The sequence below is a fragment of the Calliopsis andreniformis genome, chromosome 5 (genome assembly GCF_051401765.1).
Source record: "Calliopsis andreniformis isolate RMS-2024a chromosome 5, iyCalAndr_principal, whole genome shotgun sequence".
NCBI lineage: Eukaryota > Metazoa > Arthropoda > Insecta > Hymenoptera > Andrenidae > Calliopsis > Calliopsis andreniformis.
The window spans coordinates 15,907,127-15,923,502 of record NC_135066.1 but is presented as its reverse complement, the minus strand read 5'-3'; the positions used below and the strand labels follow the sequence as shown (position 1 = coordinate 15,923,502).

General features: G+C 32.3%; 4 protein-coding genes across 6 annotated transcripts; 2 read left to right on the top strand and 2 right to left on the bottom strand.

Moving 5' to 3' along the window:
* The first annotated feature begins 1,492 nt into the window (after positions 1 to 1,492).
* On the top strand, positions 1,493 to 4,726 carry LOC143179285 (SCY1-like protein 2). Its single transcript, XM_076378441.1, has 3 exons — positions 1,493 to 3,576; positions 3,661 to 4,042; positions 4,126 to 4,726. The coding sequence occupies exons 1-3, from the start codon at positions 1,887 to 1,889 to the stop codon at positions 4,553 to 4,555; spliced, it is 2,502 nt and encodes an 833-aa protein (XP_076234556.1). The 5' UTR covers positions 1,493 to 1,886; the 3' UTR covers positions 4,556 to 4,726.
* Positions 4,727 to 5,363: 637 nt separating this feature from the next.
* On the bottom strand, positions 5,364 to 7,173 carry LOC143179287 (uncharacterized). Its single transcript, XM_076378442.1, is given in 4 exon segments — positions 5,364 to 6,465; positions 6,467 to 6,473; positions 6,712 to 6,837; positions 7,047 to 7,173. Coding segments are annotated over 4 exon segments (258 nt in total). The 5' UTR covers positions 7,059 to 7,173; the 3' UTR covers positions 5,364 to 6,352.
* A 473-nt stretch (positions 7,174 to 7,646) lies between these two features.
* Positions 7,647 to 9,913, top strand: LOC143179043 (COMM domain-containing protein 3). 3 transcript variants are annotated; one of them, XM_076378031.1, is made up of 4 exons: positions 7,647 to 7,738; positions 8,323 to 8,495; positions 8,578 to 8,849; positions 8,922 to 9,913. In XM_076378031.1, the coding sequence occupies exons 2-4, from the start codon at positions 8,363 to 8,365 to the stop codon at positions 9,090 to 9,092; spliced, it is 576 nt and encodes a 191-aa protein (XP_076234146.1). In that variant the 5' UTR covers positions 7,647 to 7,738; positions 8,323 to 8,362; the 3' UTR covers positions 9,093 to 9,913. The 3 variants fall into 3 exon arrangements, with proteins under 3 accessions (XP_076234146.1, XP_076234147.1, XP_076234145.1); XM_076378032.1 differs by having other exon boundaries at positions 7,692 to 7,738; positions 8,326 to 8,495; XM_076378030.1 differs by lacking the exon at positions 7,647 to 7,738 and adding an exon at positions 7,885 to 7,988.
* LOC143179042 (uncharacterized) lies at positions 9,345 to 15,893 on the bottom strand. Its single transcript, XM_076378029.1, has 5 exons — positions 15,483 to 15,893; positions 15,130 to 15,251; positions 14,849 to 15,001; positions 14,425 to 14,783; positions 9,345 to 14,340 (listed from the first exon to the last, which is right to left on the bottom strand). Exons 2-5 carry the CDS (start codon positions 15,248 to 15,250, stop codon positions 10,795 to 10,797), a joined length of 4,179 nt encoding a protein of 1,392 aa, XP_076234144.1. The 5' UTR covers position 15,251; positions 15,483 to 15,893; the 3' UTR covers positions 9,345 to 10,794.
* Positions 15,894 to 16,376: the final 483 nt, after the last annotated feature.

The following is a 16,376-nucleotide window of genomic DNA, read 5'->3' as shown; positions in this document are numbered from 1 at the left end:
CTTCTTTTTCAACCAAGGGGTCATTATTTTCTTGCGTTAAGGGTGCAACCATAATAGATTCGTTTTCACTCGTTTGCATTCTTTCCCTCACTTTACAACGTGCGTGCTCAGCAATTAAACGCTTAAATTGAATGGGTCTAGTTAAAAGAGATTACATGTACTCGTTTGTTAGACGTTTCGTATGTATTTCGATGATCTTGACGGTCGTGTAAAATTGTTTGTGAATGATAATAAACTTTGAGGATATGTGTTATAAATATAAGTATGATTTTGTATATTTATATTGATGTACGTCTTTGTAGACTTAATCATTATTTAACTGTTCATTTGAACGTGTTTAGGTATAATTAACGAAACCGAATTAAACTTGTATTTATGAGATACATATTGATAGAATTTTGTTTCAGAAACTATTTGTGGTTTAAGGATAAAACATCTATGCACCTTTAATATAAATATTTATTACAAATTTAGGATACATTAATGTACATATTGAAGCTTACTTAAGTAAAATTATATAAAATCGCTACAAGTTTGTAAAACAGATATTCATTCATTCCAATTTTAAACTCTGACGTTCTAACACCGTTCTACTTAAAAGTTTAGAATAAAAAGTTTGTAAATATTTGCAGCGAAAATAGAAATAAATCATACAGAAGTATCAATTCATTTCAATCGCGATACGTGATATTAAATGATAAAAAATTCCAGTTAAACATCATCACGAAGTACAAGATCAGCAGAACATTTGGTGCAATTACAGCTCAAAGGTCAAGAGCTATAGGAAAATTTATCAAGAACAGAGAAAGTTGAACATGATACCATTTTTCAGTTAAACTACTAACTTTCTTAAAAGAAAATCTAAGACTACGAATCGCATAATTCAAAGCAACTCTATCCATTAATCGTGCTTCGAGTGGTGATTCAAAATAAGAGTATATACTCTGCATTTGAACTAGTTTCTCTCTTCGCCACTATCTTAAAACAAATATTTAACTATAAAGAAGAAAATTATTGAAAAATTCGAGGCAATAAACCTAAATTTCGTAAATTAATTACAAATCACAAAATTGTAAATTATTACGATCAATCACCATCCTAGAAATTAGGTCGGTACGATACTTTATTAAGGTTTTATTTTTACGATCAAGTTGACACAGCTAATTACGAGCATACAATTTTACATGACACTTTATATTCATAGTTTTACTTTCTTCTCACACATGTTGTCGCGATTACAGTGAAAATCTACTACTTCTAGTCATTTTATCTCGATATAGATAAGAAGATAATTTTATCTAATAAATGCAATAAAAAATACACTAATTTTAATGAAACTTGTTGATACTAGTTAACATATTGAATACTGAGTGATGAAGCTAGTATCATTGAGTTAGTAATTTTTTACTGTCAATTGAAAACTAAATAATAGAATACATCTGTAACCAATGCGATAAGCAAGATGAATCATCAAGGCTGAACAGTTTGAAAGCTTTCGTGTTATATTTCGTTCGATTTAAAAGTATGGGTATTAGGTACGATCATTTGACACGTAAAAAAATTATTGCGTAATTTCGATGGATTTGCAAAGTTATGGTTTACAATGATAATGCATAATTTGTGACAATCTATAAAATGTGTCGAAGTGTCAAGATATATTGTGAACAAAAAGTAAGGTTATTAAACATCAAAAGGTACTAAAAATATGTTCAAACGTCAAAAACGGATCAGCGATTATAAAATCGTTAACAGAAAATAAGAGTCAATTGACATACATTGTGTTACAGTACCAAAACTTGCTAAATAATGTATAAAGTATAAAATTATTAAAAAATTGTATAAATAACAGCATAAAAATATAAAAGTAATATAAATCTTAAATTAAAATGGATGTACTAGCAAAATTACGGAATACTGTTAGCAATACAATTTCCAATACGGTTCAGAACACTGCTTATGGCTTATCACAATTATCAAATGTCCTTCCGGGTAATCCAGTTACTAGAGAATTTGAAGTAATTGCACATATTGCAAGTGCTGGCCCAGGGTTACTTTGGAAAATTTATAGTGGTTATAAAAAGTCCACAAAACAGGAAGCAGCAATTTTTGTGTTTGAAAAACGTGTGCTCGACAAGTATCCAAAAAATGATCGAGAAATAATTTTAGAGACTTTAAAAAGAGGTGTAACGCAATTAACAAAATTGCGCCATCCTCAGATTTTAACTGTTCAGCATCCTTTGGAAGAATCAAGAGATAGTTTAGCATTTGCAACTGAGCCTGTATTAGCTAGTTTAGCTAACATTTTAGGACATCATGAAAATTTACCACAACCATTGCCAATGGTTTTAAAAGATTATAAACTGCATGATGTTGAAATTAAATATGGACTTCTTCAGCTTGGAGAAGGTCTTGCATTCTTACACAGCGATGTGAAACTATTACACAGAAATCTGTGTCCAACGTCTATTGTTGTTAATAGTCATGGAGCATGGAAAATCTTTGGGTTTGATTTCTGTGCTTTGAATCAGACCGTGGAAGGAAAACAACCTTTATGGTCATATACAGAATACGATATGTCAGTTTCATCTGTGATACAACCAAACTTGGACTATCAAGCACCAGAATGCATTCTAGCAAGTAGCATTAGTACAGCAAGTGACATTTTTTCCTTGGGAATGCTAGCATATGTATTATATTCTCCAATGAACACAGTTCTTCATGAATCAAATAATGATTTATTGAAATGCAAAAAATTTCTGGAAAATTTCACAGGCTCAGTTGTTGTTGGAAAGCTCCTTTCAGTTCCAGAAACTCTTAGAGACACAGTTAAATTGATGTTAAATCATAATCCTGAATTAAGACTGGATGCTCATCAATTTGTAAAAATTGAATATTTTAATGATATAGGAGTTAAAACTTTAAATTATTTGGATAAGATATTTCAGTGGGATAATCTACAGAAATCACAGTTTTATAAAGGGTTACCACAACTTTTGAAACAACTACCACAGAGAGTTATATTGCACAGAATTTTACCTGCTTTATACAAAGAATTAATTAATCCACCAATGATTCCTTTTGTTTTACCAAGCATATTGTATGCAATGGAAACAAATTCTGTTGAAGAATTTAGAGAATATATTCTGCCAAATATTAAACCTGTTTTGGCATTAGATGATCCACCACAAATAAGTCTTGTATTAATGCAACATGCTGATTTACTCTTAAAATTATGTACTACAGAAGTAATAAAAACTGACATAGTTCCAATGTTGTTACGTGCCCTAGAATCTGAATGGGAACAATTGCAAGAACTTTGTTTGTCAGCTTTGCCCAATATTATAACAATGATTGAAGGGCCAGTGATTAAAAATTCAATTCTGCCTAGAATGAAAAAGATTTGTTTACATGGAAAAGGAAGTAACAGTAAGAGTCTTGGAGTGAGGGTTAATTGTTTACTTTGTCTTGCAAAAATGTTACCCAGTTTTGATCGATGGTTAGTTCTTGATCAAGTGTTACCTTTCTTACAAGAAATTCCACATTCTGGTGAACCTGCTATTCTTATGGCTATCATAGGTACTATACCATATTAAAATATTTATGTGATGCTCGCTTAGTTATAATATTTCCAGGAACTTACAATTCATTTTATTTTATTAGGTATTTATAGAATATTATTAAGTCACAGCAAGTTGGGAGCAAATAAGGAAATATTAGCAACAAAGATTTTACCATTCTTATTGCCATTATGCATTGAACAGAATTTTAGTTTATCACAGTATGAAATTCTTTCAAATCTTGTGACTGAAATGGTAAATCGTGTGACAACAGAGCATAAAGAAGCTTTGAAGCAGTTAGATGCCATGCGTCATGAAACTCGACAACTTGAACAAGAACTTTCACAAGCTTCCAATGTTTTCAAACAGATCAATTCAACTATGGATACTGTAAATGTAATACCCACAATTCCTTCTCCAACTGTAAATAAAAATTTGAAATCTTTACAAATGGAAAATGGATTAACAATGGAAGATAAACTTCGGTTAGTACAAAATCATAAGCATTAAAGAATATAATTAAGCACAATATTTTAATATTTAATTGCTTATGTTTTTTATTTTACAGATTAATACAGCAGCAAGAAGTGCATCAGAGATTACAGTCTCAGCCCCCACTGATGCCAAAAGCTGTTCAACAACCTACAAAACCTCCAGTAAAAGATTTAACTGATACTCTCTTGAAATCAAATTTGGATCAGTTAAATTTTTCAATGTCGAATTCAAAGCCCGATTATTCTTGGAAATCTACGAATTCAAATCAACCATATTATAATCCACAGGGAATGATGAGTGTACAGATGAATCAAAAACCCAATACCTGGAATTCAAATCAGTGGATGCAAAGTCCAACTATTCCACAAAATACTATTAACTATCCTGTAAATCAAGGCCATTTTGCAACTAATCAATTAGAATTGAATTCAAACTTGAATTCTAATGGAAGTCAGAAAGTTGAAAAATCACCTGCTCAGGATATAATGGATTTACTTAGTTAATGATTTTAATACTACAAGCAAGTTTAAAAATGTTTATTATTGAATGATATAAAGATATCTAATATTTATTATAATGAAATTCTTTCGTTGTATTATTTTTTTTATTAAGGGATAAGGAAATTGAAGTCATCATTGAAAATTATAAACTTGCTAATGACAGACTAATCCATATCATTATCTTATTTATAAAAATATGCAATGAAAGTTTTATAGACTTCACTTAATCCTAACATTAATGTGTTAAAATGTACTAAAAGTTGTTTCATATGTTGAATGCCACTTTGTATGTATTTAAACATTAAAGAAAGTACCTAAGAAATTTAAATTAAATTAATTCTGATTCCAAATATTGCCTGAAATATTTCTTTTCCACATTCTTAGTAAAATAGCGGGGGTTCAGACAATTTTAACAAGCCCGCATATAAGCTTATTCGATAATAGATAGAATTTCATTTTGAAAAGATGAGGGTGGTCTTAAAATCTCCGAAAACACCACCAAAAATAATTAGTACTTGCATTTAGTAACGGAGATAATCAAGGCAATTAAAATGATTGGACCACTCTGTGTATGCGTTTAAAAAATGGTTATTTCGTTCGTGAGGAACTAGAAAATTTAAAATTTAAATAACTTCTTTATTTAAAAAACTGTACTAGACTCAGATAATTTCAAGTATAGCATTTCGTGTGTAGTACATAATTTACAATTATCTACGAAAGACGTGTTTTAAGCAGTAGAAAAATTTTCAAATGAGTGCATGTGAGATGCTCATGAAAAAAGGAAATAAAAAAATTCAACATTTTCGACAATCTCATTTAGTTACTTTTGAATTACATAAATAGTAAAATTATAAACCTACTAGACAAACATTGATTCAATATTTATATGTGAGCATCTTACATGCAACACAAACGCAATTCTTTCAGTTTCAAATGATAGAAATATAATTATGTATAGTTCTAAGATTTAAAATCACAGTAAGTGATTGGCTTATTTTTAATGTGCTTTTAATGATGCAATTAGTGCCTATTTTTTCTTTGTATAGTATGAAAAGTAACCGCGGTAAAGAAAAAAAATGAATAATGAAATAAATTCTTCATGTACGAAACTAAATAACAAGAAATCAATGCAGTATACTATTTGTAACAAAATAGTTATGGAAATTTATTTCATATTAACTGATAAATATTTTCTTTTCTCATAAAGAAAAATATGAAAATTCATTGAAAATCATGAAGAATAAAAACTTCGTTTCGCTTTTGCTTTCCCTTCCTCGTAATTCGAAAGTAGGCAAGAGAAACAAGAAAGGATGCAAGAGATGGAAAGTGATAGAAGACGAGTTATAATAACAATTCACTAAAAAATCCTTTTTAGTGATACATGTATAAGAGCGTAACATAGATCAGTCTCTATACAGCGTTGTCCAACGATGGAGGCTCCTCACTCACCTGCTTCCCCTTCCAATCGTTTCTCCAATCCATCAATTATACATCGTGTGCAACATTTGAGCGTCTTAATAACAAAGAGACACTAATCTGTCATCACTGTCTTTATAGCGTCGCATGTTTCGCTTGATAATGGGAATGGGAATGGGACAACCCTGAAAAGGCTTGCGAGATCCTATAAGGACAGCGCTGCTCTATAAAAATGCGGCCACGTTGGCCGAATAAGAATTTAACATCCTTAATCTCTCATTGAAAGAAGTAATAAGAGCGATAAAAAGAGATTCGTTGTCTCGAATCATTTCACTTCGAGTGTCAATGAAGTCTCTGGCTGGGTCCAGATGTAGCCGGTGCGTGTCATGCTGCAATGTGCGTCGTAATATCTGCCTGGAGCACGGCAATAGGACCATCTTGGACAACGACATCGAAATTTACTGTGGAACTCTTCCTTGCAGACTTCATTCCACCAACAAGTTCGCTACAAAAAAGATCTCACATTTGCGATCGATAATTACAATAATCGAATGAATTTATGCACGTTTAGTTGTCGCGACTCTAGGATCTTGCTGTAATTATAATAAAAAAAGGTCTATGTCAGTATAATTATAGTAGGAATGAATTGCAACTAGTGATCGGGCAAAAATCGTGACCAGTAGGGCACCTTGCAAGAACATGAGACTTGAGAATAAAACCAGTTCTATTCATCCTTGGCTTACCTCTGCTAAGTAACCTCTCACACTTTGGTCGCTATAATTTCGCTTTTTAATGAGGTGCTTCCCACTTGCCGCATACACTTCTGTATATAAAACTATTACCAGTAACAAACAGAATGTCAATCCTTTCTGTAACATACAAACAAGTTAATTTGCAAAAATCTCGACTTCTTCTTGTTCTATGTTTGAGTTTTATTATGATTTGCGGAATGAAGATAAAGACAAAAAAGGATGAAAGGGACAGTTGGTGTAATTCGTAATAAATCGATCGCTGTAATTCAACATGCAACAATAAATTATTTTCGTTCAAGGAACTCCATTGTTTATTGAAGACTTACGTTGTTACGCATCTTCAACGATTTTTTCGTGTAAATGTTTTATTACACAGCCACCCCGAAATATCACATAAAAAAATATCACAGAATCAGCTACATGCTTCGTTTCCGCACCTGCTGTACAATTTGTACGAGTACTTTTAATAAAAGAATGTATACGGCACGTAGCGCAGGCGTATACTCCTTCCTCTCCTGTCTTTGCAAATCGATCGTTGCTAAAGTTTACATTTTTTTTTAGAAACGAGAATCATAAAATATTGCTGAAGATATATCTGATCTTACATCAGTGGTTGCGATAGCCACTGCTTTCTTTAAAAGCTTATAATTAGCATACGCAATATTTTGTTGTTTTCTATTTTTATCTTATTTTAATGTCTAAAATCACTCCCTAAATGTTCTTTCATCTGTAACTGAACACTCTGTATATGTATTATTCAATAATATAATAAAATATTATTGGATTTTGTTATAAATATTATTTTTGGATTAATTATGATAGTCTCTTTCGTATTTAAATCTACTGTGCGTAGAACGCGCTACTTATTTAAATATGAATAGAGGGAGCTACTGGACTCTCCACTTTTTTAACTCTCGATTCTTGATGTCAAGTTTGCCTGTCAAGTTATGATAGCTTTCGCGAAACAGCCTGTATACTAATAATTATACGTAATAAAATATATAATAAAAGATTCTGTGTATGTATGTAGAGTATGTCTTATCTTTTATCATGATTTATCATGCGTTTCCATTAGAGCTGTGTGATTTGGTTCAAATTGATTCGAATCCAACTTGAAATTGAACTGTTTACAGAATTAATTTATTTCTTTATCTAAAGAACAATCTATTCATTTAAAATTTTTATTATATAAGAGAAATTCAATAAATTTGTATATTATATATTTAAATTTGTACATTGTAATTACAAATTGGTCTGTGAACTGTCAAGTGAGATATTGCACACATATCTTCCTAAATAAATTAAATAAATTTATTTAAAGTAGTTACTATAAATTAATTGTGATCAAATCTGTTATAAACAATACACTTTGCGAAACTAAATGATTAGAAGTTTTATACTGTTGTTTTTAACATAACCTCTAATGTCAGTTATTATTTAGTCGTACAATTTTTGTGTTTAATTTGATATATAGAATTTTATATAGTTTTCATACATACATGTAAATCGAATAAAATAATTTAAAATATACATTATAAAACGAGTAAAATTGTGTACAAATTATAACGATTAAAATTTTGTTTCATTTTAATTAAATTTCAGTAGTCTATGAAGTAAACCAAAGTAAAGGAGAATAATTATAATGGAGTTATCAAAAGAAACTATGGAAGGTCTTATCAACATTTTAAATGCAAGTATTACTACAGAAGATAATTTTTTACAAGTCTTAGATACAGCTGTTTTTCATATATGTAAAAATTCTATGGAAACAAAATGTGAGTAACTCCTTTTGAGTATATTTTCTGAGTGTACGTAGTTTCAACCAGCCCAGATTCATTTACGCTCATAAAATTATAGGCACTGTCAAAGCAGCAGACTCAAAACCAAATATAACAAAGAAGATGTTTGCTGATATGGTATGCTTGTTTGTAGAAGCAGCCCGGCATGATTTAGATGAGGAAAACTTAAGGAATTTCTTATGTCAAACATGCGTTGATGAACAAAGGAGAAAGAAACTCTGCGAAGTATACATCAGTAATAAACAAACAATACAATCTGAACTAGAATCAATAGGCAATAATCCACCACATATCATTGATGTGGATTGGCGTCTTGATTATCGCGTCAAGGTAATCGATCGGTGAATAGAACACCGAACGTTTCATCCACTGACGCTTTATTTATGTGAAAATGATTTTTAGTTGGACACGTGTGATTCACTGGGTGCTCCTCTTTACCATGTGCGACTTAGAACTAAAGAACATGAAACAATAAATCACATAACATTTTCATGTACAATACAACAGCTGCAAGAATTAGTGTTTAAGCTTAAAGATGCCATCAGATACTCAGAAAAACTGACTAATGTTTAGTTATATCTTTGAATTGTTGATTTACTTAATACAATACTACACATGTATGATGTCGTAAGATCTTACTGCAGGTATTTGTCTGTACGTAATTTTGGTGTTACATTCAATGTATGGAAATAATTGTCAGCAACTTATGACATTATACATGTATATTAACATTTACACAAGGGTTATTATAATAATCGTTTAATAATAAATTCATTTTATGCGTATAAGTGTAATGGTAAAATCTTATACAAATAACAGACTGTGTAAAGTATAATCAACTATATTTTTGTAATTAAAACATCCCCTACTTCGCGTAGTATTATTACTGTAATGATAACGCGCGCGCGTGTGTGTGTGGGAGCGTACGTGCGCGCGCACAGCATACGCAGAACACTTGCATAAATTCAAAAACAAACGACGATCAACGTTTTTTCTTTTTATAAATAAAACAAATTTCCAAAACATCGTTTAAATCGTTTCGATTCAAAACGACCTTGAAATTTTCTTCGCACGAAAATTATACACGCAATTTTGTTTCTCTCACTCACTCACTCACTCAGGTACACCTTATATACAAAAGAGCCGCGCGCGCACACAACTAATAACTTATTAAAAATACATCTCGCATTTTGCTCTACAATCAGACATCTCTCTAAAAATTGCTTTTTCGTATTAGACAAAAAAATACTATCGTTACGGTCCTTACACCCTAAAAATATGCGTGTTAAATTATATTAATAGTCGATAATTTTTTTTATATCTAATACGTGATATAGATTTCTTTGAATCATTATACACTATTTACAAGTAAATATATTTAAAAAAAAAAAAAAGAAAGGAAAGAAAACGATCGTCAAATATTAAAATTTCTCTATACATTAACTGTTTCTTTCTTTCCGGCACTTAGCGAAATTAATAGTGGGTTTCTGTCCATGCGTGCTATTTCAATAATTCGGTGCGATACAATACATTGATAATATTAACTAATTAAGCTGGAAAGAGAGAAATTACTTAGGACTTAATACTTTTTTCCGTTTTCTTTTAAAATCATTTAACAACAATTTCTTTTTAATCGATTTTTTAACGTTACTTCGTATATAAGATTACTGTGATAAGGCCTCGGGTATTTTATTACAACTGTTTTCTTTTTAAAGAGAAAACACGAAAGCGGATCTAAAACCAATCAGAAAACCTTATTGTGACTAAATCTGTTTCATAGATAAGATTATTTCAGTTTCGAGGCTTTGGTTGAGTATCTGGTTGACTGAGATATATCAAGGAACGGTTAATAAAATTCTTTCAAAAGTATTATAAATACTGCAAACTAAGACACTTCACAAGGTCATTTTATAAAATGACATTATATGAATAATGTTACATAGATTCATTATATGTAACTGTTTCTTTGTTATTATATATTCCTTCGTTCATGATTTTGAATCTATTTACTCAGTTTTTCGATGCTTCCGTTCAAATCAAGTACGTATGCTTTGCATATTCATTATGGATTTATATTTCGAAACCTAAATTCGAAATTATGCGATGTTTTGCAATTAAAAGGTTTAAAATAATAGCGTGTAATTGTCTTTTCTCAAGAGCTTATGAAAACATTTGTAAAAAGTGTGAAATATATAGTGCATTTCAATAAAATCCTGCCCATCAGCTTTTGAATTTTATAAGAATTCACTTGCGAAACAATTTCTGCATTCTGAAATTACGTTTCTGGTTTACTAGCCTGGGGCTCAGACTTTTTCCTTTGTTCCTCAGATTTTCCACACTCGTCGTTTTTGGATTCTTCTTGATGCTTTTCAATAATTTTGTCTGAACCTTGTACTGTTTTTGTTTCATTTTGTTCCTTTTGCTGTTCCGTATGTTTTTTCGTCGATGTCTCTCCATTACTTTCACGCAAAAGATCCCCGTTTACTTGAGTGACTGACTTCTCTTTCTTTTTATTTACATTGTCACTGTTTTCCTCAGTTCTTTTCTTCTCTAAATGTTGTCCTTTCGAGATATATGAACTTTCTTCTTCGCAATTCGATGATTCCTTCTCTGACTTTTCTTTCTGTTGATCATGCCCAGTTTCCAGCTGAGAAGCTTCTGGTTTGGTTTTCGAAGTAGCCATTGAGGTACCTTTACTCTGTCCAACGTTTGAAGTAGGAGGAAGTGCAACCGATTTGGAAGTTCGTGCCATCTCTGTTGATGTCTTAACAGTTTCTGAATTGCAAAAAATTCCGGCCTTAGACAAATTAAATGCACTGAGATCTTCTTGTTGTGTGTTTTCTGGAAGAAGCAAGTTACTAGATTCAAGAGATGTTGTTGCAACTATTTGTGTCTCTGATTTAGTCAAACCGTAAGATGTAGGCGAGATGGCTGTTAAAGAGGTAGTTTTAGGTGACTTTGGTGAAGAGTAAGTGCTTTGCGGTATTCTCTGGACCGTTGGTGGCTGAGAAACAGGGGAGAACCCAGTAGTTTGTGGAATATAACTGGATCGCTGGTACAGCTTGTTAATCGAAGGAGGCAAACTACTGTGGAAGGCACTGGGAGATGGAATTCCTATAGGCGAGCGAATCAGAGGATTCGGAAATCTAGTAGCATCTGGAAATGGAGGAGGAAAATGAGAATAAATTAGTCTAGGATTTACATTAGGTGTTGGGGAAGGTATAAAAGGACTTGTTGAAAGCATATTTACGGGAGAATTTTTCGGAGATATTGGAGAACCAGTGTTTCTGCAAATATCTCGTGAAAATGGTGGGTTTGGGTAGTTCCTTGCACTAGGAGAATATGGGGGCGGCGAAACAATAGGGGAATTAACTGTAGAAACAATTGGAGATAAAGTTTTAGGATCTATTTTCATCATGCTTAAACTTCCGTTTTTGGAATTAGTAGATGTACTTGTTGTCGTTGTTGTTGTTAAAGTTAGCTGTTCTTTTTCTTTACTTTCGTTCCCGATTCCATACATTGGTTTTACTCCAGACGCTGGATTACCCAAATATCTTGGCATGTTTCTCATCTTAAAAATCTTAGCGGGTTTCGACTGAATTGATTTGCTCTTTTCTGAAAATACAGTTTGATTTAATTGACTTTGCGTCTCTTTGCTTTGATTCTTAACTGCTACGTAATTATTTTTGGAAAGAGTAGGATTCCAACATCTTGGAGGATCACGGAGAGTCTTATAACCAACTGCTTGACTTTGTTTCTTAGATACAGAAGATGGAATCTTTTGTATCGCATGTGATGTTATTATTGGGGAAGTAGATACCAACGAAGTGGCTCTAAGGCTATCCTTTACGTTCGAATAAACACTTTTGTTTTCTGTTGTAATTGCATTGCTACTAGGAGCATAAATGGGCACGTTTGGAATATTAGTATGCTGTTGTTTACTTGTAGAATCAATCGCGATTGATGACGAGCTATTCTTCCTCCTAATCTTCAATAAATCTGGAATGTCAGCTTTATTTCTTGCTTCTGTTTTATTCTTTTCTTTGGAATTTTCTCCAATCTTAGCACAGATATCGTTAATTTTTGAACCAGAAGCTCCAATCTTTGCGCAAATTTCGTTCAAATTTGAACCCTTTGTGATCAATTCATTTTTACGGAAAGGTGGTTTCATTAAAGAAATTGGAATAGCATCTGGACAAGGTGGGGTTGAATATGCACTGGTCATTTCCAAGCTCGCCTTCAACGTTGACTCTCGAGACGTGCTTATTCCTGGATTCGTGTAACTATTTTTTAGAGAAGTTATGCTCACAAGAGGCATACTAAACGCAGTCGAATTACCTGGTATTGCATTTGTGGTTACTGTATTTTCTGAGGCTGTACTAGTAGATAATTTCTGTGCCACTGACATCGTTAAGTTTCTATGAGAATCTTTTAACATAGTGCTGTTCATCGAATCCTGAACTGTACATGAAAACGTAGACGCAGGCTGACTTATCGTCATCATAGATGTTGAATTAATTCCGTTGCTAACAGCTGCAGGTAGAGATACATTAAAAGATGCAAGATTTTCATTTGTTAACGACTCGACTTGTACAATAGGTAATTTTTGCGAAATTGCATTCGTTTGTCCATTTGATTTTTCTGTTATCTCTGTCGAAGTTTGATCCTGCGAAGATGTTTTCTTTTCGGTGGTGTTTTCTTCTTGAAAAGTACATCGATTTTGATCAGCGGATTGCGTACTTTTTACATTGGATTTTGTATCAGATTCAGAATTAGTCGCAGTTGTCTGTGTTGGTAAAACAGATTCTCCATTTTCTTTTGACTCAGATACCGATTTTGGAGACATTTTTGTGGCGACTGGAACTAATGATTTACTTGCAGTTGCTCCACAATTATTTATTGTGACTTGGGTTTTTGGTGTATCCGAAGAATTTTTCGAGTCTGTAGCTTTCGAATTTTCAACTGCTTTTGCGTCTACTTTTTTAGACGTTTGTGGTAAAATCTTTTTATCTTTAGTAGTCTTTTTTAAAGAAGTACTATTACTGCCAATTTGTCCAACCTTAGGTTGAAATTGTAATTTTACGCTGAGAGCATTTATTTTTGATCCTGTATTTACAAGTTTTACTTCATTTTTTGAATTCTGTTTAAGAGTGTCAACTTTATTTTCTGTAGTATTAGTATTACTGTTATTCTTTAATGACACTTTCTGGTCTTTATCATTACAATTGCCTCTGGTTTCTTCTTTATGCACAATTTGTGTTGTTTCTCGAGATTGCACATCGCTTTGTAAAACTGTTTTATCCTCAATATTATTATTATCCGATTGATCTTTCAATTCGTTCTGTTCTTTAGACTTCATAGTATTTTCCGTTTCTTTTATCGATGTTCTTTCACCTTCTGTTTCATTGGAAGTTTTCTTTTCGTTAAGTTCACTTAACTTAGAAGAAATGTCACAATTATCGATAATTTGTCTATCTAAAGACTGCTCACTTTTCTTTGGAGTCTGAGATGTATCATTTCCACCAATGGTTTCCTGAATTATTGACGAATTTATTGTTTCAATACTTGCAATGGGTTCTTCAGCCCTTGCATTTTTCTTAAATTGTTGGTCTGATATATCTGTAATACTCATTATACCAGTTTCTGAAATTTTTAATTGAACTTCTTTCCATTCTCTTTTCATTGGTTTCTCTTCTTTTAATTCAATAGAATCGATCCCAGCATGAAGTAAAGATGTTTTGTAGTTGATATTGTCTTCTGAAAGTTTTATTCGTTTGGGAGAAGATTCGAATATCCTGTAACTTAAATGCAATGGCACTTTCTGAAACAAATAAAGGAAATAGTTTTAAAAAAGAAATTTTATAATTTTTTACTTAATTCATCTACACAAATGTTTAATATTTACCCGCCTCCAATGATAAATGTACATTACATCCATCAATGTGTAACTACTGCACAGTGGCTCCTCTTTATACATTACATCTACCCTGTGTGCATCTGTTAGTCCATACTTAGCTCGTATTAGCTTTTGTAAATGAAAAATTGTCACTGCAGCAGGACAACGAAGATACCGTCTCAATAAAGGTTTTATAGTTATCTCCTTGACAGGCTTGGATGGATTATAATATTCTAATGACAAACTGAGAGATTCATCTGGTGAATATATGTGTGATTCAGTTGGTTCTCCTCTTGCCTCTGGTGATGTTACTTGAGTGCAAGCTTCTGGGTGTTTGAAATAAAACTCCCTCCTACATCGCATTTCATCTAAAATACACAAGTTAGATTAATTATCTATACTATATGTTCTTCTATACAATTACAAGACTTACTTTGGTAACATCCAGGTACCAATTTATACACAATGTCCTGCAAAGTACGATCTGGACGAATGTTCAGTAATGGTTTACTTTTATGCACTTGCACCTCACATATTGGGCAATACTTATTATTTTCTAGATACTTGACGATACAGCTTCTGCAAACTGTAGCATAACATTAATCATCACTCATAAAAATGTTCAAACTATAACTCAACACTTTTGTATTGATGAAATGAATTTTATTCATCAGAGACAAAAGGATTAAGGAAGCGATGAAAGGATAAACGTACACGAATGCAAACACTCTATAATAGTAGTGGCATCGATAAAATATCCACCGCATAATTTGCATGTCAGCTGGTCGTTGAGTTTGGACAACCTCAAGCGATGCCCTCCACTCTGACCTGACATTCTATAAAAGGAAAATAATTTGTTCATATGCTTCATATATTCAACTCCCACAACAACTGTTACAATGTAAACTGTATTATCGTGAAAGATTAACGATACTGCGCGATTTTGGAGGGCCGTCACAACAAAAATAATGCAGTATCGTTAGACAATCTTCAATCATTTCCGCATTAGAAATATTACACTAAAGTAAGTTCAGTCTCAACGATCAAAGCCGAAGTATCGAACTTACGTGGCAAATGACGCGAAAACTGTTCGCTTTATCTAGTAATCGCCATTTGTTCAAAGAAGTCAGGAATGTTGGGTCAGAACTTGACGCAAGATTTCACGTATCCTCATAACGGGAACATTCATTACAAAAAAGAAACTGACTCAAATCCGACTAAAGAGAATATCCTCTTGAAGCACAGGATGTCGTCGTGTACGACGTATTTTTTCCAAATTTGAGTCGATCTAGTTCATTGTAAAATAGGCCACGGTGCCAGGAAAAACCGTAAGAACGACAGCAAAACAAAATGGTGGATAAACAATCATTCCAATGACATTTCTAAAAACATAAGTTTCGTTTCAGTTTCTCAGAGTGTATCTCATAGAAGTACGTTGTAAAACGACAGCGACGCTCAAAAGAAGGAGAATAAGGAGATTTCATTTCTAATGGGAGATATTTCGGAATACATCATTCCTACGACTTCCAAGCCTCGACAACTTAGCGATATCATTTATCGATATGACAGATCAAATACGCAGTTATTTTATAGATGGCACTATAAGCCCAAATTCAAATTTGCGTTTTGTATTTTTTAAATTTAGAAGATGTATGAATGAAGAGCTTACAAATCAAAATCTATAGTTGAGGAATTCTTAGTGAATTTCTATTATGAGAATATGAAAAGTTCACCAGACTCAAATTTGACTATAAGATTTAGTTATTAAGTCAAATGAATTTTGTTTGCACTGTAAATCGAAATTTCAGTTCATAAAATTCCTTAAATCTTCAAAAGTAGATACCTTTTACGATGCAAAGTATGTAGTTGTTTTCTGCGCGTCATTTTGTATCACGAAATCTTATTTCAAATGAGATTTGCGATAAGAATGTCACTTCTGTATGCACCTGAATGTATAATTT